Genomic DNA, 23,582 nt, shown 5'->3' on the forward strand with positions numbered 1-23,582 from the left:
GTTTTTGCTGTATTTGCAATGTTTTTTTTTTACATGTTAAATGTTTGTAATCAGAGTGAACACATACAGTGTCTGGTGTGTATGTCTGCAGATTAGATCACTATAGCCCCTCTGATATTTCAGCACTCAGGACTCCAACTCAGCACTAGTGTGAGTTTATGGAATTACCATGGAAACCATCTCTGTGCTCCTCTCTCTACTGTTGGGTAAATATTCACTAATAACCACTAGGCTCAAAACACCTGTTTGCTCTGAACATATTCAGTATGAATTTGTGATTCCTACGCATATTTGATTAATCAAATTATTATCTGGTGGAAAAAAATTATTTTCACAATGTCAAAGTGGTCTGGACACCAATTGTTTTCAGGTTCCAGTGTATGTTTTACAGTTCATTAACATAAATGTTATATTAATATTAATGTCGCTGTAACGTGGGGAAGAGGCACGACGAGGCATGTGTAACGAACAAGGCTGGGCAGGTAGGACGCAGATGCAGAATTCAGAGGTTTAATATAAACGACTAACACAAAAGAGTATAATACATACAAAGACCAAAGATGACAAGCAAGATAACACAAAAAGACACAGAGAGCATGAACTAACTGAACAACAACCACTACACACGACTAGAACATTAGACTTAATCCTTTCACTGATAACATACAACGTTCAACTTACAAGCTACAATAACCCACAACCACAGAGACCAAACACAGGACTTAAATGCACTGACTAAACAAGGAACACAACAAGACACACCTGAAAGTGATAACGAGGGGCAGAGAACACGGCAGGGGTGTGAAAACAGTGGCTGTGTTCGAAATAGACTACTACATACTGGATACTGCATACTGGACTCAGTATATACTGGATACTGCATACTGGTCCTCGTAGTAGTATGCAGTACAGTTTTCAGTATGCGACAAAAGCAAAGCACACTACGGGGTCACGTGAACGTAGCGTTGCATGATGGGATGCAGTACACCACAAAGATAGCTCTGTTCACGTACTGGAATATTTTGCGGAAGTAGTAGGTCATCCGGGTATGTTTCACGTACTGGAAATTTTCATTTTGGTCACATACTGCATACTGGATACTGAGTACTGGGGCTCGATCAGTACGCCAGTAGTATGTAGTAGACTATTTCGAACACAGCCAGAGACAACTAGGAAATGTCAAAATAAAAGACACTCAAACACACAGAGAACAAAACAAAAGACAAGACTGACGGGGGAGGCAGGACCACACGACGAGGCACATTGCGGTGAAAACACACATTTTAATTAACAAAGACGGTGGAGACCAGCGCGAGTAGCATTAACATTAAAACACATACACACAGGCACGAGCTTTAGACAAAGACGATCACGAGACATTGTGCGAACGCACATTAAATAGATGAAGTACACAATCCCCAGTTGTAACAGTCAGAACTATACACTGATCACTGTTACACACTGATCACGAGACGAGACACAGGTGAGACAGATGAACACGCTCACACACAACCCCACGGAGATACATATACGGTCATAACCAGACTCAGATGACATAAACACACGCCCAAAAGGAGGGGTCTGGAGCTGCTCCGTGACAGTTGCCATTTACTTATGAGAAGAATTTACGTTTTAACCAGTTACACCAGTTACAAGATGAAACTGAATATTTAAGTAGCAATAAATAAATAAATGTAAAGACCATGCTGTTAAGTCGTACTGAGAGGCGGCGGACACAAGTATGATTGAGGGTTTATTTACAGGAAGGACACTGTCAACATTATCAACCTCTTTTAAACTCACCATGACAACACGGTGGGCATGACGACAGCGATGCATGACAAACAGACTTATAGGACTAACACCAAGACTATAAGATGAAGACAGAACTACCAGAATATAACTTAACACACACAGTGAACACAGACAGATGATGTGAACAAGGCAGATACTCTACAGAAGGGATACACATAGACCAACTAAACACACTAGACATACAACCAGACTAAACCAGGTACACACAGAAATACAGAAACCAGAACATAGAACAATGAGATCATAACCTTGAGCAGTGATAAATGACCTACACAGACCTCACCAAGATTCATACACTGACCCACAAGACTCAACACTAGAGGTACAAACAAGACAGACAGAACAAGACACAAGGAGCAAAAACAGAGACATGACTGACAGACAGGAGGAGCTAAACTGGAGACACAAACAAGACTGACAGATGTGGGCGGGGCTAGATGTGACATGTAAATAATGTAGTGAATTTTGACTAATAAGATTTTTGCTTCCTCTTGTCATGTTTGGTTTCTACTTTCTCACAACCCACTACTTCCACTAACGGTGATGATCAATCCTGCCAAACTTACAATAAGAGATTTTAAGAGATAGATTTATTTCATTCACTGAAAAGCGAGACTTGTTTTTCTTCATGTATCTACTATTTTATAAATATTTCTTTGAGTGGTAGTTGAGTAATATAAAACTTTACACTGTGCTATTTAAAAATGTCACTGTAATATAAAACTTTACACTGTAAGCTTTATTTAAAAACCTGATTGAGCACATGGCACCACTTACAAACAAGAAATATCAAACATACTAAAAAATACCCAACATAATTCTCCTCTCATGTGAACTGGTCCATGTGTACCATACAAGTCACATGCTGTGTGTTTCCTGTTCAGCTGAGCTGAAGGTTATGTGCACCCCTGTTCACCCCCCAGTTCAACTCCCAAATTCATCTGTCCACCAAAGTCTTCTGGCGTTGAACATCTTTCAGATGGAAAGGACAGAGGAAATGTTAATACTAGTGGTGGGCCGTTAACGGCGTTAACGGCTTTCGTTAATTTGATACTCTTATCGGGCGATATAAAAATTATCGCCGTTAATCTATTCTTAAAGTTGGGTTGGGAACTGGGTCAAAATGGGTAAGCAAACTATGATGACTTTCAACTTGATAGTTTAGCTCGGCTGTATTCCTAACCAAATTGCACAGTAGGGGCGAGAACGAGTTTTCAAACCTGTGAATTACAAATCGTACGTGTGTTTACATGGATGCAGCCACAAAGTCGCCAGGTTTGCTTCATGGAAAATTCATTTTAGGAACGTAAAATGTTACCGGAGCGGATATAGGGGTAGATGTGAAGAACTGGGGTAGAACTGGGGTAGATGTGACAGGGCTGATGTAACGGGGTAGATGTAACGGGGTAGATATGAAGGACTGGGGTAGATGTAGCAGGGTAGACATGATGGGGTAAATGTGAAGGGTATTAACTAGGGGTGGGCATAGATAAATTTTTTTAATCTAGATTAATCTCACTGAAATCTTGAAATTAATCTACTATATTAAAATGGCTCATATGCGTGCTACCCAAGTAATGACTAAAAGTCAGTTTTTGAGATGGGGTTTCTTAATACAGAGGGTGCATTAGACCAGGGGCTCATCTCCTGTTTCCAAAATGCATCAATGACTGCTTGAGAAAGCTGTTCTACTTTGATACTTGAAGAAAAAAAACATGCTCAATAAAATGTAGGCTACTCGTGTTCAACGGTTTATTCAGTTAAACATGAATTTGTAAGCCTACATACTGTAAATTAAAAGTGGTTGATAACATGTTAATTAAGCTAAACCAGGGCTTAATTTGTAAATCAAACGTTGCCGGAACGCATTTTAACCTGAGCGAGGGGGGGGGGGGGGGGGGGGGGGTGGTGGTTTGGCGAACGTAAGTAGTTGAGCGGGGGGGGGGGGGGGGGGGGGGTGGCGAACATAAAATGTACACAGATTAAGTGTTATATCGCCGGTGGTTGGCGTCAGAGCTAGCGAACTAGTAACTCACGCAATGCGTGAGAGTTGGCAGCCCTGCGGACAACATAAAATGTTACCGGATCGAGGCAGACAGTTACCGGAACGCACGCTTCAAAATTAAAGAGTTCCCGGATCCTGTTCCGGCAGGATCCGGCTCAAATTAAGCCCTGAGCTAATCATGATATTTGAAATGTAAGCCAACATTTAGTACATTTAACCTCACGGATGTAATTTGGGGGGGACTTTTTCAAAAGTCGGTTTTGGTCCTCTTGTTGGAAAATGATTTTGAATAGAGCATAGCTGTGTTGATTAACTGCTAAGCATAATGTAAAGTGTTAACAATCAAATTGTACACCATGTTCCAAGAAAGATCTGACAGGCATATATTCTGAAAACTCGAGCAGCCTGTGTCAACAAAAGAAGACCTTAGTTTGCGAATGCACTTGACCTTTCGATACACTTGTGGTGAGCTCGCTGCACCTGGCTCTGGGCGAGTTTATTTTGGGCACACGCCAGAGATAAAGGTGTAGAGAGATGGAGGGTCGCAGAACATCGGTGTCGGGGAAGGGTGAGAGTTGAGATAGATGGGTGCACACAAACTTCTGTTGACAGAGGTGTTGCACAGACTGGGACCGGGGAGAAAGTGCGGGGGGGGGTTAACCTTTGTACTTACCTGTGTTGCTCGGAAAATAACTGAAGAGAGCTGAAGAGAGAATTGGTATAAAAGGAGAGAGTTTGCCCAGTTCGAAGCTTCTTGCTCCGACTCTGCTATATGACTTACTTGGCTTTAGTAGATTTAAGGCAATTAAGCCCTAGTGCACTAGAATACATTTGTACCACGTATACTCTATACTCTGATTAATCTGCATTTGGCTTTATACAATACAAGTTGGATACAAAAGAACTTTTGGTGTCAAGACTTTATTTGAATTGTCCACTCAACAACCTGTCGGTCCATCGGGGCAGTGTTGGGGCCCGTCTGGGTCAACGGACACTCTGCAGTTTTAACGGTTAAAAATAAATATTTAAATAGCGACGAATCTAGCGCTAGGACCTTGCATTCCTGACAGTTTCATATCAGACCAACATCACCCCATCACTGAGTCACTAAGAAGAGAAACTTTTCCAGTCTTTTCTGCTGCAGGTGGAAGTCGTCTCAGAACATTCCACATCACAGGATATGAGAATCTGACTCAGTCTGAGGCTCAAACAGCTTGTAGAAGAAACTACACCGACCTCGTCACTGTGTACAGTGAGGAAGACAACAGTGTACTGGCTAATCTGACTGAGGAGGCTGGATTATATGCTGCCTGGATTGGGCTCCAACGCAGTCAGCCCAGATGGTCTAATGGTGATGCAGTTACATTCAGAGACTTAACACAAGACTGTGGGACATGGAGCTGCTGTGTTGCTGTGAAGGCTGAGGGTTCATGGGAGTGTGATAACTGCACACAGAAAAAGAATTTTATGTGTTATAAACAAGGTAAATACTTACTATAGAGGTTTCAACCATATTAAATACTATAATTATTGATGTCATCACCTTTAAGTCTAAACATATAATTAAGGATTGATTTGTTAATTGTTTAATCACTGCAGATTCGTGCCACAGTTATCAGTTAGTGCTTGAGCCAATGTCCTGGTATGAAGCCCAGAGATACTGCAGGGAGAAATACACTGATCTGGTCAGCATCAGAGATCAGGAGCAAAATGAAGAGGTGAATCTGAATGGGAAGATCAGCACCACCCCCTTCTGGATCGGCCTGCTGTGTGATGACTGGGAGTGGACTGATGGAGGACTCTCCACCTACAGGAACTGGGGGACTGATCAGCCTCAGAGACCAGGAGACTGTACAAAACTGCAAAGAGGGAAATGGATCTCAGTGTCATGTAATACTGGTTTTCCTGCTCTGTGCTACCACAGTAATGCCACAGGTATCACAACACACGCCCACAGCACTGGAGAACAATCCTGACAGTTTCATATCAGACCAACATCACCCCATCACTGAGCCACTAAGAAGAGAAACTTTTCCAGTCTTTTCTGCTGCAGGTGGAAGTCGTCTCAGAACATTCAACATCACAGGATATGAGAATCTGACTCAGTCTGAGGCTCAGACAGCTTGTAGAAGAAACTACACCGACCTCATCACTGTGTACAGTGAGGAAGACAACAGTGTACTGGCTAATCTGACTGAGGAGGCTGGATTATATGCTGCCTGGATTGGTCTCCAACGCAGTCAGCCCAGATGTAAATGGTCTAATGGTGATGCAGTTACATTCAGAAACTCAACACAACACTGTGGGACATGGAGCTGCTGTGCTGCTATGAAGGCTGAGGGTTCATGGGATTGTAATAACTGCACACAGAAAAAGAATTTTATGTGTTATAAACAAGGTAAATACTTACTATAGAGGTTTCAACCATATTAAATACTATAATTATTGATGTCATCACATTTAACTCTAAACATATAATTAAGGATTGATTTGTTAATTGTTTAATCACTGCAGATTCGTGCCACAGTTATCAGTTAGTGCTTGAGCCAATGTCCTGGTATGAAGCCCAGAGATACTGCAGGGAGAAATACACTGATCTGGTCAGCATCAGAGATCAGGAGCAAAATGAAGAGGTGAATCTGAATGGGAAGAACAGCACCACCCCCTTCTGGATCGGCCTGCTGTGTGATGACTGGGAGTGGACTGATGGAGGTCTCTCCACCTACAGGAACTGGGAGACTGATCAGCCTCAGACAACAGGAGACTGTACAACACTGCTAGGAGGGAAATGGATCTCAGTGTCATGTAATACTGGTTTTCCTGCTCTGTGCTACCACAGTAATGCCACAGGTATCACAACACATGCCCACAGCACTGGAGAACATTCCTTACAGTTTCTAATCAGACCATAGTATAACATCACCCCATCACTGAGTCACTAAGAAGAGAAACTTTTCCAGTATTTTCTGCTGCAGGTGGAAGTCGTCTCAGAACATTCCACATCACAGGATATCAGAATCTGACTCAGTTTGAGGCTCAGACAGCTTGTAGAAGAAACTACACCAACCTCGTCACTGTGTACAGTGAGGAAGACAACAGTGTACTGGCTAATCTGACTGAGGAGGCTGGATTATATGCTGCCTGGATTGGTCTCCAACGCAGTCAGCCCAGATGTAAATGGTCTAATGGTGATGCAGTTACATTCAGAAACTCAACACAACACTGTGGGACATGGAGCTGTTGTGCTGCTATGAAGGCTGAGGGTTCATGGGATTGTAATAACTGCACACAGAAAAAGAATTTTATGTGTTATAAACAAGGTAAATACTTACTATAGAGGTTTCAACCATATTAAATACTATAATTATTGATGTCATCACCTTTAAGTCTAAACATATAATTAAGGATTGATTTGTTAATTGTTTAATCACTGCAGATTCGTGCCACAGTTATCAGTTAGTGCTTGAGCCAATGTCCTGGTATGAAGCCCAGAGATACTGCAGGGAGAAATACACTGATCTGGTCAGCATCAGAGATCAGGAGCAAAATGAAGAGGTGAATCTGAATGGGAAGAACAGCACCACCCCCTTCTGGATCGGCCTGCTGTGTGATGACTGGGAGTGGACTGATGGAGGTCTCTCCACCTACAGGAACTGGGAGACTGATCAGCCTCAGACAACAGGAGACTGTACAACACTGCTAGGAGGGAAATGGATCTCAGTGTCATGTAATACTGGTTTTCCTGCTCTGTGCTACCACAGTAATGCCACAGGTATCACAACACATGCCCACAGCACTGGAGAACATTCCTTACAGTTTCTAATCAGACCATAGTATAACATCACCCCATCACTGAGTCACTAAGAAGAGAAACTTTTCCAGTATTTTCTGCTGCAGGTGGAAGTCGTCTCAGAACATTCCACATCACAGGATATCAGAATCTGACTCAGTTTGAGGCTCAGACAGCTTGTAGAAGAAACTACACCAACCTCGTCACTGTGTACAGTGAGGAAGACAACAGTGTACTGGCTAATCTGACTGAGGAGGCTGGATTATATGCTGCCTGGATTGGTCTCCAACGCAGTCAGCCCAGATGTAAATGGTCTAATGGTGATGCAGTTACATTCAGAAACTCAACACAACACTGTGGGACATGGAGCTGTTGTGCTGCTATGAAGGCTGAGGGTTCATGGGATTGTAATAACTGCACACAGAAAAAGAATTTTATGTGTTATAAACAAGGTAAATACTTACTATAGAGGTTTCAACCATATTAAATACTATAATTATTGATGTCATCACCTTTAAGTCTAAACATATAATTAAGGATTGATTTGTTAATTGTTTAATCACTGCAGATTCGTGCCACAGTTATCAGTTAGTGCTTGAGCCAATGTCCTGGTATGAAGCCCAGAGATACTGCAGGGAGAAATACACTGATCTGGTCAGCATCAGAGATCAGGAGCAAAATGAAGAGGTGAATCTGAATGGGAAGAACAGCACCACCCCCTTCTGGATCGGCCTGCTGTGTGATGACTGGGAGTGGACTGATGGAGGTCTCTCCACCTACAGGAACTGGGAGACTGATCAGTCTCAGAGAACAGGAGACTGTACAAAACTGCAAAGAGGGAAATGGATCTCAGTGTCATGTAATACTGGTTTTCCTGCTCTGTGCTACCACAGTAATGCCACAGGTATCACAACACATGCCCACAGCACTGGAGAACATTCCTGACAGTTTCTAATCAGACCATAGTATAACATCACCCCATCACTGAGTCACTAAGAAGAGAAACTTTTCCAGTATTTTCTGCTCCAGGTGGAAATCGTCTCAGAACATTCTACATCATTGTGGATGAGAGTCTGACTCAGTCTGAGGCTCAGACAGCTTGTAGAAGAAACTACACCGACCTCGTCACTGTGTACAGTGAGGAAGACAACAGTGTACTGGCTAATCTGACTGAGGAGGCTGGATTATATGCTGCCTGGATTGGGCTCCAACACAGTCGGCCCAGTTATAAATGGTCTAATGGTGATGCAGTTACATTCAGAAACTCAACACAACAGTGTGGGTCATTAAGCTGCTGTGCTACTATGATGGCTAATGGTTCATGGGAGAGTAATAACTGCACAGAGAAAAATCATTTTATGTGTTATAAACAAGGTAAAAACTTAATATAGATGTTTTAACAATATTACAAACTGTAATTATTGATATCATCACATTCAAAGATATAATTAATAATCGATTTTAATTTCATGTGCTATAAATATGGTAACAACCTGACTGGAACTATTGATAAATTCCTTATTCATATCAACCTCATAACTTCAATTGCATAAACATAAATAAACCGTGTTTACCTTTGACCTCTACAGGTGTTATTAGAGCCATGTTCAGTTATCAGTTAGTGCTTGAGCCAATGTCCTGGTATGAAGCCCAGAGATACTGCAGGGAGAAATACACTGATCTGGTCAGCATCAGAGACCAGGAGCAAAATGAAGAGGTGAATCTGAATGGGAAGAACAGCACCACCCCCTTCTGGATCGGCCTGCTGTGTGATGACTGGGAGTGGGCTGATGGAGGTCTCTCCACCTACAGGAACTGGAGATCTCGTGTCCCTCAGCCATGTGATTGTGTAAAACTGATGAAGGATGAATGGTCTCCATCAGCGTGTAATGATCCTGCATCTGCTCTGTGCTACAGCAGTAAGTCATGATGTTACCAACACTAAAATGTTCTCTGCAGTCTAGATCAGTAGAATGAAGAAGTGTCTCTGGTGTTTGTGTCTCTGTCAGCATCCATCCATGTGAGTGAGGTCAGGATGATCTGGGAGAAAGCTCTGGACTACTGTCAGGAAGGTAACAGGTCTGGTCTCCTACGCATTGAGTCTGACCTCGACCAGAAAGAAGTGGAGTCTGAACTCAGAAGGAATAAAGTCCCTGGGCCTGTGTGGGTGGGGCTTAAACAGAGCCGACTCTTTGGGTTCTGGATTTGGTCCAATGGGATGGTTGTGGGATCTTGGACCAACTGGAAGGGAGGAAGACAGCCAGAACTTCCCCTGTCTCACCAGTGTGGCGCCATAGAAACACGAGATCAAGGCTACATGTGGATGGACATGAACTGTAGGAATGAACTCAGAGTTTTATGTGAAGTGAAATGATCTGACTGGTGCTCTTCAATCATTCAGGATATTTCACACACATGCCAACACACCACACGTTACAACTTGTTTCATAATCTACAGTGCTGCAATAACCACCCACCCTGCTTAATACAGTACACAGCAGATGTGAGTACACCCCGTAATATCACAGTCAAATTGTTAAAAAAAATTATAATTTCTTAATAATTGCATTATATCAAAGTTTGCAAACAGAGATTTTTCTCTTATGTACAATTTAAAAATAAATGATATAGAAAGCTTGCATTAAAAATACTGGCCCCAGTCTAGGAAAAGGAAATACACCTTTGACGACTGCCACACACCTTACAACATATGTTGGTATTGAAACAAAACAGAGTACAGTGGTTTTCCAATTAGCTGAACTGCATAAAAATGTTTATTAAGCAGCACAATGCGTCAAGGCTCCATGGGAAATAATTGCCGGAGGTGTTGAAAAATCAGACTGTAACACACAAAGACTGAAGAGGAAGACCTGTCCCTAGTTGAAGGTCAGTTGAAACAGTAATCACTGAACAAGCCAGAGATCCTCTAACTGTGACTGTGTAGGCTGTCCTCAAAACATTATGCCACAGACAACGCGCTATTTACACAGTCTAGATCTGGGAAACAGACAGGCCAGTGGGGCTGTCAGTGGAAGCACAGTGTCTGTGTCAGCTCAGACAGGGCAAAGGACATTGTGTAAAGTCAATCTGTGTGGACAGCATACAGGACAAAAACCTTTCATTGCCCATCACAACAAATATGCAAGATTAAACTTAGGGAATGGATGGTCCCGCAAGAGAAGCACAGTCCCGCACGGTCCTGACAGAGAAGCACAGTCCCCCATGGTCCTGACAGAGAAGCACAGTCCCGCATGGTCCTGACAGAGAAGCACAGTCCCGCATGGTCCTGACAGAGAAGCACAGTCCCACATGGTCCCGACAGAGAAGCACAGTCCCGCATGGTCCTGACAGAAAAGCACAGTCCCGCATGGTCCTGACAGAGAAGCACAGTCCCGCATGGTCCTGACAGAAAAGCACAGTCCCACATGGTCCCAACAGAGAAGCCCAGAGCGGGGAGTGGGATGATATGGGGCTGAATGAGCACAGAACGTATTGGGAAGAGGACATTTGAAGGTGAATACCATGAATTCCTCTGGATATTTGAACATTCTGGCTGACCAGATGATTCAGTCACCAGAACCTTCTCAGAAGAGGAATATTCCCACTTGATAATAATCCGAAACAGACAAAATCACACAGAGTTCCCAAAGAAAAAGTGGATATGATGGCGTGTCGGAGCGAGACAGCAGTGCAGCAGAGAGCAGACATGGTGTCTGAAGAACCACACAGTATCTGTCACTAATAACAGCGGTGAATGGAGCACTGACCTGTGCTCTTGCTGAGTCCATACTGTAGGGCCTGTGTTTTTTATTGTAATGTGACCTAAATATGATGATCTGGCATTGACACTGCACAGGGGTTAGTGTTAGGGGTTAGGGTTAGAGTTAGGGGTTAGTGTTAGGGGTTAGTGTTAGAGTTAGGGGTTAGTGTTAGAGTTAGGGGTTAGTGTTAGAGTTAGGGGTTAGTGTTAGGGGTTAGTGTTAGAGTTAGGGGTTAGTGTTAGTGTTAGGGGTTAGTGTTAGAGTTAGGGGTTAGTGTTAGGGGTTAGTGTTAGGGTTAGGGGTTAGTGTTAGAGTTAGGGGTTAGTGTTAGAGTTAGGGGTTAGTGTTAGAGTTATGATGATCTAACTTTGATACACAGTGGTGCTTCGTTTGTTCTCTACATACTTATGTACATTTGCTTTTCTAACGCAGCCACTGTGTCACTATATTCTGAGCTCATGTTTTCACAACTCCAGTTTTTTATATCTTTCTGTTCTGGATTCCATGTTGAATAGCATTTTATCTTCTATCATTAGCATATTGTTTAATCTACTGTTTTATATGCAAGCTTTGTGTTCTTTGAAAAGGTTACAATTAACAATTAAAAGTAAATTTGAAGTAAAAAAAAGTAAATCTGAAGTATTTCAATGAAAACTACATTTGCTGTAATGGAGATGCGGATACCCAGGGATCTTCACATCTGGAGCTCCAAAACGTTTTTCTCCAACACCACATCACATCAGCAGCACTTACACATGTAAAACCTCATCAGGTGACTCCACATGTCAGCTTCTAAATTTAAGGATTCACAATGATAAAGTATGTGCATAGTCTCAGCATTTAAAACTGTATAAACCACCACTTTCTTTAAAAAAAAGATACATTTCAGATTCAAAACACAGACAGACTTTAAAAAAGTCATTGGAACGACGGGCCCCCTACTGGTCGCCTCCGTCTACAGCGGCAGTTGTCCTGTTGTTGTTGTGTTCGTCCCTCGGGGGGGCAGAGCCTGTGATCCGTCTCACCTGAGGGTCGTTTGTTTGTCTATACATGTCTTGTCTTTATACCAGTTGACCGCTGATCATTATATCCTTCATTGGGATCATGTCACGGGTTTTTGGTTTGCGCACTATTTCAATTAAACCATCCATTTTCCCTGAGACTTGGCGTGATTGCTTCCATTTTATTTCGCTCACCCTGCCCATCACAACAGTGAGGAAAATAATTATTTGAACACCCTGCGACTTTGCAAGTTCTCCCACTTAGAAATCATGGAGGGGTCTGACATTTTCATCTTAGGTGCATCTCCACTGTGAGAGACATCATCTAAAAAAAGTATCCGGAAATCACAATGTATAATTTTTTAATGATTTATTTGTGTCTTACTGCTGTTCAAATACGTATTTTCCTCACTGTAGCCTGTATGCAATAATATTAAATATGCAAAACTGCCAGTAGACTCATTGATATTACTGCCCTCAATAATGTATAATGTTCTTTTACTGCTGCAAGCACACCTATTCTTATGAAATGCTATATCTGCATGTTTTGTTTAACTTGTGTTAATTTTGTTGATATAATGAAGTTTGTATGAACTCTGCAATTACAATAAGTATGTGAGATGACTTTGTGAGATGAAACAAAGTATTGTATTAATACGGTTAATGGACATTTTAACAGAAATTCAAATATTTGTCTGAATCACACAGACCAAAAACACTGGAAAAGAGTGATTCCTAACCTGTTTTTCAACTGAAGTGAAGACATTTTTCAATGCTCCTGTTAACACAATCCTTAATGTGTGTCCTTTATTCAAAAGATGAGAGCGATAAGAGTTTTGCATTTAATTACGTATCAAAGCGATAAAATGAAGCCAGTGGGAAAGAGGAAACTGATGATAAGCAAATAATATGCAAATGTTTCTCCAAGAAACAAGACCTGCTCACAGAGAGAATGTCACGGGGCCGAGGGCCATCAGAGGATTTGCATCATGCAAATCAGACATGAACCCGTCGAACACACTGACATTATTTCTTACATATTTTGTACATCTTTCATATCTTACCTGGTTAAATTCAGCTGTCAAATCCTTTTTTTCTTAAAAAATTCTATAAATTATGCGAACATTTTTCCTTGTCTCACAACCGGAGCATATTCAGTGTAAGTTCTTGTTTTAAGTCTAAAGTGCGTCTCTCAGTGACGTCTGTGGCTGGTGTCTTCTGTTCAGATGTCTTCCACTTCTACACTGATGAAGATTTTATAGTACACAAGGAATAATCCCACCTCATTAGATACATCAAACTCTCTGGCCAACGTATAGGGACTATTATTAGGGAATTTATTAAGGAGTTTTATAGGTGTGTGATTAGCGAATGTAGCCCATCTGATGGTATACACATTTATTAAGGAGTTTTATAGGTGTGTGATTAGTGAATGTAGCCCATCTGATGGTATACACATTTATTAAGGAGTTTTATAGGTGTGTGATTAGTGAATGTAGCCCATCTGATGGTATACACATTTATTAAGGAGTTTTATAGGTATGTGATTAGTGAATGTAGCCCATCTGATGGTATACACATTTATTAAGGAGTTTTATAGGTGTGTGATTAGTGAATGTTGCCCATCTGATGGTATACACATTTATTAAGGAGTTTTATAGGTGTGTGATTAGTGAATGTAGCCCATCTGATGGTATACACAATTTTATTAGCCATCTTCTATCCTGTTCATCACAGGTCCTCTGACCACAGGAACGCTGTAATCTGTATATGAATGAGGTGAATTAGGTGGTCCACATGTACACACACACATAGTTGTTGTTGATGCGGTAACAAGGAATAGCAGGTTTTCTGGAGCTTTAGCATGTCTGTGTCAGTATTTAGCATGTCTGTGTCAGTATTCAGCATGTCTGTGTCAGTATTCAGCATGTCTGTGTCAGCATGTAGCATGTCTGTGTCAGTATTTAGCATGTCTGTGTCAGCATGTAGCATGTCTGTGTCATGTAGCATGTCTGTGTCAGCATGTAGCATGTCTGTGTCAGTATTTAGCATGTCTGTGTCAGCATGTAGCATGTCTGTGTCAGTATTTAGCATGTCTGTGTCAGCATGTAGCATGTCTGTGTCTGTGTCTTGTCTGCCATGCCAAAACTATCCATTGATGAAGAGTTGGAAGATTATCCACTGGGAACATTAGCAAAAGAGCAATCGTTTGAGACTACTCACCTTCAAGGTGTTTCCAACAACAAACGTTTCTAATGAAGAGGCCAGCGTGTGTGTAATAGTAGGAAATGATTTGAAGTGGTAAAAAATGGTCAAACAAACAAATATTCTACCAGACGCCGTTTTGATTAACCTTTTCATTATAATGTGGCACTATTTATTTGTACATCATTGTGTCGTGGGCGAGCTGAAGGATACGCCCTCTTATTGACACAGGAACTTACTGTTTTCCTTCGGGACCGTCCTCAGGGCCCGGATCAGTGCATAGCGCTTCGTCTAAGTCGTCTTGTACATCCCACCGGATGAGATTTTTTTTTTTTAAGAATACGTTCAGTTACTCCGTCACCCTGTGTTTTCTTGTGGATCTGAGATAGAGCGTCCGCCTTGGTATTCTTGAAACCGGGTCTGTAAAATACTGTGAACTGGAAGCGAGAAAAGAATAAAGCCCACCTTGCTTGTTGTTGATTTAATACTTATAATATAATTTTATACATTTTGGGATTTGGTCATGTAAAAAATCATAAAATATTTATTTTTTCCGCCGATTGAATTCCGCAGTCAACCAGCGAAAAAGTGATGACCCGCAAATTATTTTTCCCATTAATATCTTATAAAGTCCCGTGAAAGAGTGAATTCACAAAAGCTGAAGTGCAAAGTGTCGCAGGATCACTGTAACATAATACAAAAAATAAGTATGAACTAACCTACAACTGAGTGCAAAATAAATATTAAATTAACAGCAACATTAAGATAAAAACTGTACATTCAGATGAAAATATCAACTTAAATGTGCAATCAAAAAGAAAATGTGAGTGTTGGCAGTGCAAACGTGAATCACCTCCTTAGCAACAGTTCTCTGGGTGACAGTACATTCAGTGAACAAATCAGAGAATGAACAAGAGCTTTCAGTTCATGAACGAATCAGAGAATGACCGAGAGCCCTCAGTACAGTTAACGAATCACTGAACAAATCACTGAGCATGCGCAGTTCCCTCGCAATGACAGTCTCCGCCTCCAGATTCGCGGGTGAATCGGTGATTCACAGACCACACTGCAGTTCCTCTGCCGGCCTGCAGGGTCGCTGCTGAACTCAACTACTGAACTGAAAAGGGAACGAATCAGCAGAGGAAGTGATTCGATTCAGTTAGTTCACTCAAATGTTTCGTTCATTTGAACGAATCGTTGGCGAACGACACAACACTAGTGGACCAGTCCATCGGTTTCGTCCGAAGAGAAAGTGTTTGGCGTGCTGGTGAGTCTACAGAACCTGTAGTGTTTGTAAAGATCGCTAAAACCATTAATCTTCCAAAAACGGACCTGTGTGTAAGTGTGTTTATTACTGTTACAGATACTAAGTTGTAAACAGATGAATGAATGTTTAGGACGGTGGCGCGTATTGAAAACGTGAGTGGTGAAGTGGAAACAAACAAATGTTACAAAATGGCGGTAGGCCTCCCTGCATACTGTAACATGTGAATTCAATGTTATGGCAAATGGTGAGATGTGGAATGCTTAAACCGGGTAAACAGAGACAGCAAACGGGAGTGTAAATGCAGTGATACTCGCACAGTAGGTCAGCTGAAGTTTTAAAAATGCCGGCAGATAGCTGCCTCTGCTGCTGTGCGCATGCGCGAATGACTGGGTGTTGTGCTGAGGGGACAAAACGGTGAAATAGGGGCAACAATTGTGGACCATGTTTTACATGTAAGTCATGGTCTCACAATGGCTGAAGCTGGTCGTTGGGTGCAGCTGAATATTGGAAGAACAACTGTGTCTTCATACTTTTTCAACTCCTTTATTTCTTTACAAAAGCTCCTCCTCCCTGTACACACCTACCTGTTTGAAGAAGTAAATCTTGGAGTGACACACTAGTCTTTATTAATTCTGTGTTCAGGTGAGTTATAAATATTATGAGAACCTCTTAACTCTGGTATTTACTTCTTTCTGCCTTATTTCTGAAAGGAGTCTAAACTCCCTCAGCTGGATAAAGGACTACAGTGACTGATTCTCTCCTGTGCTACTGTGTTTATTACAGAAGATCTAAAAGTCAAAGTGAAGTTTGTACAGAAGGAGACATTACAGAGAAACAGCACAGCAGCTGTTGGAGGAAATGGCTGCTATAAACCCTCTGTCAGAAGAAGAGTTTTCATGTCCTGTGTGCTGTGACATCTTCAGGGATCCTGTTATACTGTCATGTAGCCACAGTGTGTGTAAAACCTGTCTGCAGCAGTTCTGGGAAACCAAGGGATCTCAAGAATGTCCAGTTTGTAGGAGAAGATCTTCAAGAGATGATCCTCCCTGTAATCTTGCACTAAAGAACCTGTGTGAGTCTTTTCTAGCGAGCAGGAGTCAGAGATCTTCAGCAGGGTCTGAGGTGCTCTGCAGTCTGCACAATGAGAAACGCAAACTCTTCTGTCTGGAGGACCTACAGCCTGTGTGTGTGGTGTGTCAGATTTCAAAGGCACATAAAACTCATGACTGCCTTCCAGTAGAGGAAGCTGTGTGTCACTTTAAGGTATGAAATGTGCACTAATGCTTTAACTGTAATGTTTTTCCAATGTTTACAATTATCTTGAAATATATGTTAGACAGGTTAGATTAAATGAGTCAGATGATGAGATTTCAGACAACTAAATCAGACCTTCATTCGCCGTGAAACTTAATATAGATAAAAATATTGATATACAATCTGCTACGATATATCAAACATCTCCATTTTATATTAAAAGGATGAAAAGGAATCAGTAATCACGCCATTGTGTTCAGTCGTTGTAATCTCCTATACAGATACAGTGATGAATCCTGTAAGACTCACACTGTCCTCTACTAAACCCATATTTACAGAACAAATTCAAGACCACACTGGAGTCTCTACAACAGCATCTGAAGGTCTTGGAGGAAGATAAACAAGTCTGTGAGAAAACAGCAGCACACATTAAGGTGAAAGGTCACTCTGAGTTCTGAATGGTGCTGTGATCACTGTCCACGTACACCATAATGAAACACACACATTTGGACAGTTTATATTTCCTCATCATCTCGCATTCCAGTATCAGGCCCAGCACACAGAGAGGCAGATAAAGGAGGAGTTTGAGAAGATCCACCAGTTTCTAAGAGATGAAGAAGCAGCAAGAATAGCTGCATTGAAGGAGGAAGAGGAGCAGAAGAGCCACATGATGTGGAGGAAGATTATGAAGATGAGTGGAGAAATAGCATCTCTTTCAGATCAAATCAAATACACAGAGAAGGAGATGGAAGCTGAGAACATATCGTTCATACTAGTAAGAATCACTCAGTCTGTCTCTCACTTAGACATACGCTCAAAACATGTTAAATACACCAATGTAGAAGAAAAAGAAAATAAATCACTCTGACCACCATCTTTCACTAACTCTCTCTCTCACACACACACACACAAATGCACACAAAAAAGTAAAATGTTTTGACGTTTGTTTTTGTGTGTGTGTAAGGGTCTTTAGACACATTAATTTTATTATCACATAATGAAAAGGCATATTTGACCCTCGTATAAAGAAAATGTCCCTGTTTCCTTCTCAGAATGTGTCGTCCACATTGAAATTGTAAGTGATCATTATTTCTGTTTGATCTCCATATTGTTACACATTGTGTTTGTGAAATTATTCTGATACATTCAGATCTTCAGTATGTGGTCTGTGTTATTTCAGAAATATGATATATGAAGAAGGTATTTAGAAATAAAAAATATATATTGATATTGACAATGTGCAAACATTTCAAAGACATATTGATGGATTTAATTAAGGATATTTCACATGTTACTTTTAATGTTAAATACTTTGAATAAGATAAAAAATAATCTATTATATTTAATAATATAATATCTTTATACATTTCCAGTGTTGATCACACCCCAAAGGAACATGAGATGGTGTCAGGAGCTCTGATCAATGTAGCAAAACATCTTTCCAACCTGAAGTTCAGAGTCTGGGAGAGAATGCAGAAGATTCTCCAGTACTGTGAGTTTTGGTGTTCTTTGATTAATTAGAGTAATTCTGTTCTCCTCACAATTAGAACTCTATAGAGAGAGAAACATTAACATTGTGTGTTTGGTACATGAACTATTCCAGTATTAAAGGCTGTATTAGTATAAACAGTGAGGGGGACGACCAGTTGACTGCTGGTCTGAGGAGAGACAGTCAGTCCATGAGGAGATCTACACCACCCACTCTCCACCTCTACACACCACCCACTCTCCACCTCTACACGCCACCCACTCTCCACCTCTACACGCCACCCACTCTCCACCTCTACACGCCACCCACTCTCCACCTCTACACGCCACCCACTCTCCACCTCTACACGCCACCCACTCTCCACCTCTACACGCCACCCACTCTCCACCTCTACACGCCACCCACTCTCCACCTCTACACCACACCACCCACTCTCTCCACCTCTACACACCACCCACTCTCCCTGGGACATCCCCACCTCCACCTGCTCCTCCATCCTGCCTCCTCCTCCATCCTGTAAATAATGAAGATACTAGGGGTCTATAGGAAGACCGGTACCCTGAGTCTGAGCTCCATGAATCTCCATCCCTGAGGGACCAAGCGTGTCAGCTGGGACTCTGCCTTGTCTCTGTGTCTGTCTCTGTCTGTCTCCCTGTCATAATCTTTGTGTCTGTGTATTTTCTTTTCTGCGTCCCTGTCACCGCCTTTGTTTCTGTGTTTGACTCTGTCTTTGGCCCTGTCTCCATCTTTGTATCTGTCCCAGTGTTGTCCTTTGAGTTTTTGTCCCACCCCCTCAAGTGGTGAATGAAGCAACTTTCTTTACTCGTGTCTGCGTTATTCCGATACGTAAAGGAAACTTCCCCAAAGCTCTGTGATGAACAAAACAAAACGGTTGTTTATTCCAGGCTGTACATGCGATGAAATAAACTTAAAACAAAACTTTCAAACCATGGTTAGGTCGTTCCAAATATATGGTGCAGCACAAATCGTAACGCTAAACACGGTAAGAAAACTGTGTTGCTACCAGTATTCTCAAATACTCACTTCTCCCCTAAAGTCAACATGAGCTTCCCGCCCCGTCTCCACTTTGCTCTTAAAGAGACAGTGACCTAATTTCTTCACATAAACAAATGGAGACTGTTGACATTTATATTTACATATATTTACATCACCTCTGGCATCTTAATACTTTATTAAACAGCAATATATACACATATGCACCTCTTCATAAAAAAGTTAATCAACAACACATTTACACACAATGCAAAGAAGGTCCTTATGTTTTGTCTCCTACACCACTGGTGTTAGTTACTCTGGGAGTAGCGCCCTTTAGTGGGGGAACTGTAACGGTATCTACCCACTAATGAGGGGACACACACACTTCAGTACACAGACACTAATAATCAGTGTTGGGAACGTTACTGTAAAAAAGTAATTAGTTACTCACTACTTGTTCAAAAAAGTAACCGAGTTAGTAACTGAATTACTTTATAATAAAAGTAACTCGTTACCAGGGAAATGAACTATTTGCATTACAGTTAAAAAAATGTTATATGCCAATGAATAAGGATTTTTTGAAAAAGCAGTTTTCACAGTCATTTGAAATGAGTAGATCATGAAGGTGTTTTAACTTTTGATATTTATTGCACATCCACAGACCAGTGCAGGATAAAATCCTTTAAAATCCTAAATCTTTGAAAAAATAAAATAAGCAAAAGTAAAACAGTTACACTATATAAAGTGCATTTACATCTATCAAATTAAATTAAATTCTCTCAACCTGAGACAACTGGTTTGTTCACAACCGAAGTAAACTTAACAATAAAACCTCTATTCTTAATTCAATAAATCAAATACCCATTCTGGTAGACATTCAGGAATTTCAAGTATTTTCTTAAATAATGTTTATATCGCCACCTTGAAAATGCTCATTTTTTTTCGGCTTGCTCCTGACTCGCCATTTCTGCCTCTTCTCCGTTTGTGTCGTGTGTCACTGGTGTGCTTTGGCACGAGTGTAAAAACACTGGCTCTGATTGGCTACCATAATGCTGCTTTAGCCAATCGCTTACTGACTTGTTAAGTTAAACAGGTGTTACACCGAGAACTGTGATCTATCGAGATATGTTACTCTTCACTAGCCTGGGCAGCGGTCCGCACGGATTACTGTTAGTATGTCAATATATAGTAACGCACCACTTTTAATGACCAGTAACGTCAATGGCGTTGTAACGACAGGAAAAGTAATTAATTATATTATCCTGTTACTGACAAAATGACACCGTTACCATAACCGCATTATTGGCAACATTGCTAATAATACATGCAGTGTGACAATCAGTGTAACAGTAACACTGCACTAGTTAAGTGTCACATGTGATACTCAAATAATGAATCCAAGACATGTAGAAATATATTAATGAATAAAACAGACACAATTTCAAGTGTCAAAACAACAAGCACACAAGTACTGCAGGGGTGTGTGGTGAACACACAACATCACCATCACTTCCCTCTTATCAACCTACTGCAGCATTTCACTCAGAGTAAAGGGCCTGCAGTCTGTAGATGTGACCTCATCACATAAACACATGAAGAACATGATGATTCATTCTGTTCTCTCTCCTCAGACCCTGTTACTCTGGACCCCAACACTGCACATCCAAACCTCCACCTGTCTGATGATCTCACTACTGTAGAATGCAGATCACAGCAATTACTGCTTCCTGATAATCCAGAGAGATTTGATGAGTGTGCGTGTGTCCTGGGCTCTGAGGGCTTTAAGTCAGGGACACACTGCTGGGATGTTGATGTTGGAGACAGTCATTCATGGGCACTGGGTGTAATTAGAGAGTCTGAATGTAGAAAGGGAGAGAGTATCTGGGATTCAGTGTGGAGTCTGGGCTACAATCCGGGCACTTACTGGATACGCTGCCCAGGACAGACAGATCACTACTTCACACCTACAGAGGAACTGCAGAGGGTCAGAGTTCAGCTGGACTGGGACAGGGGGAAAGTGACATTCACTGATTTTCTAACCAGTTCACACCTGTGCACTATAACACACACTTTTACTCACACTGTTTTCCCTTTATTCTATAATTACAATTACTTCGATAATGAAAGTTCCTCCCCTATGAGGATTTTACCAGCAAAGATATCAGTAACAGTGGAACAGCAAAGTTAGTGTTTGTGTATATATGTATGTATGTGTGTGTGTGTGTGTATATATATATATATATGTATATATATGTGTGTGTGTATATGTATGTGTGTGTGTGTGTGTATATATGTATATACATATATATTACCCACACACACACTGCCCAAGAGAGTTAAGGGTACACTAAAATAACATCCTAGATCTCAATTAATAGTGTAATATGTTTAGAACAAAATAACATAAAATAATCAATGTAAATCAGTATTATTATCCCATGGAGGTCTGTATTTGGTATACTCAATGTCAAAGTGGAAAATCAAATGACTGATTCAGCGTCAGTGGAAATTCCTCTAGACAAGTTCAAATGAGTCTCAGTAGTGTGTGTGGCCTCCACGTGCCTGTATGACCTCCCTACAACACCTGGACATGCTCCTGATGAGATGGTGGATGTTCTGCTGAGGAATCTCCTCCCAGACCTGGATTAAAGCATCAGTCACCTCCTGGACAGTCTGTGGTGCAACGTGGCGTTGGTGGATGATGTACCAGACGTGCTCGATTGGATTCAGGTCTGGGGAACGGGCAGGTCAGTCCATAACATCAATGCCTTCATCATGCAGGAACTGCTGACACACTTCAGCCACATGAGACCTAGCATTGTCATGCATCAGAAGGAACCCAGGGCCCACTGCACCAGCATATGGTCTCACAATGAGTTTGAGGATCTCATCCTGGTACCTAATGGTAGTCAGGGTACCTCTGGCTAGCACATGGAGGTCTGTGTGGCCCTCCAAAGAAATGCCTCCCCACATCGTTAATGACCCACTGCCAATCCGGTCATGCTGGAGGATGTTGCAGACAGCAGAATGTTCTCTACAGCATCTCCAGACTCTATCATGTGCTCAGTGTGAACCTGCTCTCATCTGTGAAGAGCACAGGGCACCAATGGTGAATCTGCCAATCTTGGTGTTCTCTGGCAAATGCCAATCACCCTGCATGGTGTTGGGCTGTAAGCACAAGCCCCACATGTGGACGTCAGGCCCTCATACCACCCTCATGGAGTCTTCCTGACAGTTTGAGCAAAAACATGGATATTGGTGGCCTGCTGGAGGTCATTTTGCAGGGCTCTGGCACTGCTCCTCCTGTTCCTCCTTACACAAAGGAGGAGTTAGTGGTCCTGCTGCTGGGTTGTTGCCCTCCTACGGCCCCCTCCATGTCTACCGGTATCTGCTCCATGCTCTGGACACTGTGCTGACAGACACAGCAAACCTTCTTGCCACAGCTCACATTGATGTGCCATCCTGGATGAGCTGCACTACCTGAGCAACTTCTGTGGATTGTAGACACCACATCATGCTACATCTATGGTGAGAGAACTGACAAAATGCCAAAGTGACCAAAACATCAGCCAGAAAGGATGAGAACAGAGAAAAGGTCTGTGGTCTCCACCTGCAGAACCTCCTTTATAGGGGGTGTCTTGCTATTTGCCTCTCATTTCTACCTGTTTTCAGTTCCATTTGCACAACAGCAGGTAAAATTTATTCACAATCAGTGTTGTTTCCTAAATGAACAAGTTGGTTTCACAGAAGTGTGATTAATTTGGAGTTACATTGTGTTGTTAAAATGTTCTCTTTATTTTTTGAGCAGTGTATATTAGAATACTTCAATACATGTTTTTTTATATTAGTATCCTAACATTAACTTATCCACACAATGCCGTTTTATTGTTTTAAACAAGTTTGTCATGACATTTTTAATGCCTGAATTGTCAGAGAGATTGATAGAGTGGATTTCAGTTTGTGAATATATGTGAGAATGTGGAACTGATACTGGTACTG

General features: G+C 41.6%; 2 protein-coding genes across 7 annotated transcripts; both read left to right on the forward strand.

Moving 5' to 3' along the window:
* Positions 1 to 104: 104 nt before the first annotated feature.
* On the forward strand, positions 105 to 11,518 carry LOC143491251 (macrophage mannose receptor 1-like). Of its 6 annotated transcripts, XR_013125151.1 has the most exons (12): positions 5,178 to 5,303; positions 5,420 to 5,755; positions 5,859 to 6,218; positions 6,335 to 6,670; positions 6,781 to 7,140; positions 7,257 to 7,592; positions 7,703 to 8,062; positions 8,179 to 8,514; positions 8,625 to 8,984; positions 9,200 to 9,327; positions 9,423 to 9,529; positions 9,620 to 9,744. XR_013125151.1 is itself a non-coding variant. In XM_076990089.1 (11 exons), exons 1-11 carry the CDS (start codon positions 5,288 to 5,290, stop codon positions 9,982 to 9,984), a joined length of 3,495 nt encoding a protein of 1,164 aa, XP_076846204.1. In that variant the 5' UTR covers positions 5,178 to 5,287; the 3' UTR covers positions 9,985 to 11,518. The 6 variants fall into 6 exon arrangements, 5 of the variants coding, with proteins under 5 accessions (XP_076846208.1, XP_076846204.1, XP_076846206.1 ...); XM_076990089.1 differs by having other exon boundaries at positions 9,200 to 9,529; positions 9,620 to 11,518; XM_076990091.1 differs by having other exon boundaries at positions 8,640 to 8,984; positions 9,200 to 9,529; positions 9,620 to 11,518.
* Positions 11,519 to 15,710: 4,192 nt separating this feature from the next.
* LOC143491252 (E3 ubiquitin-protein ligase TRIM35-like) lies at positions 15,711 to 23,289 on the forward strand. Its single transcript, XM_076990094.1, has 7 exons — positions 15,711 to 15,915; positions 16,628 to 17,107; positions 17,437 to 17,532; positions 17,643 to 17,873; positions 18,151 to 18,173; positions 18,472 to 18,590; positions 21,215 to 23,289. Exons 2-7 carry the CDS (start codon positions 16,703 to 16,705, stop codon positions 21,769 to 21,771), a joined length of 1,431 nt encoding a protein of 476 aa, XP_076846209.1. The 5' UTR covers positions 15,711 to 15,915; positions 16,628 to 16,702; the 3' UTR covers positions 21,772 to 23,289.
* Positions 23,290 to 23,582: the final 293 nt, after the last annotated feature.

Source organism: Brachyhypopomus gauderio, unplaced genomic scaffold (assembly GCF_052324685.1).
Source record: "Brachyhypopomus gauderio isolate BG-103 unplaced genomic scaffold, BGAUD_0.2 sc73, whole genome shotgun sequence".
NCBI lineage: Eukaryota > Metazoa > Chordata > Actinopteri > Gymnotiformes > Hypopomidae > Brachyhypopomus > Brachyhypopomus gauderio.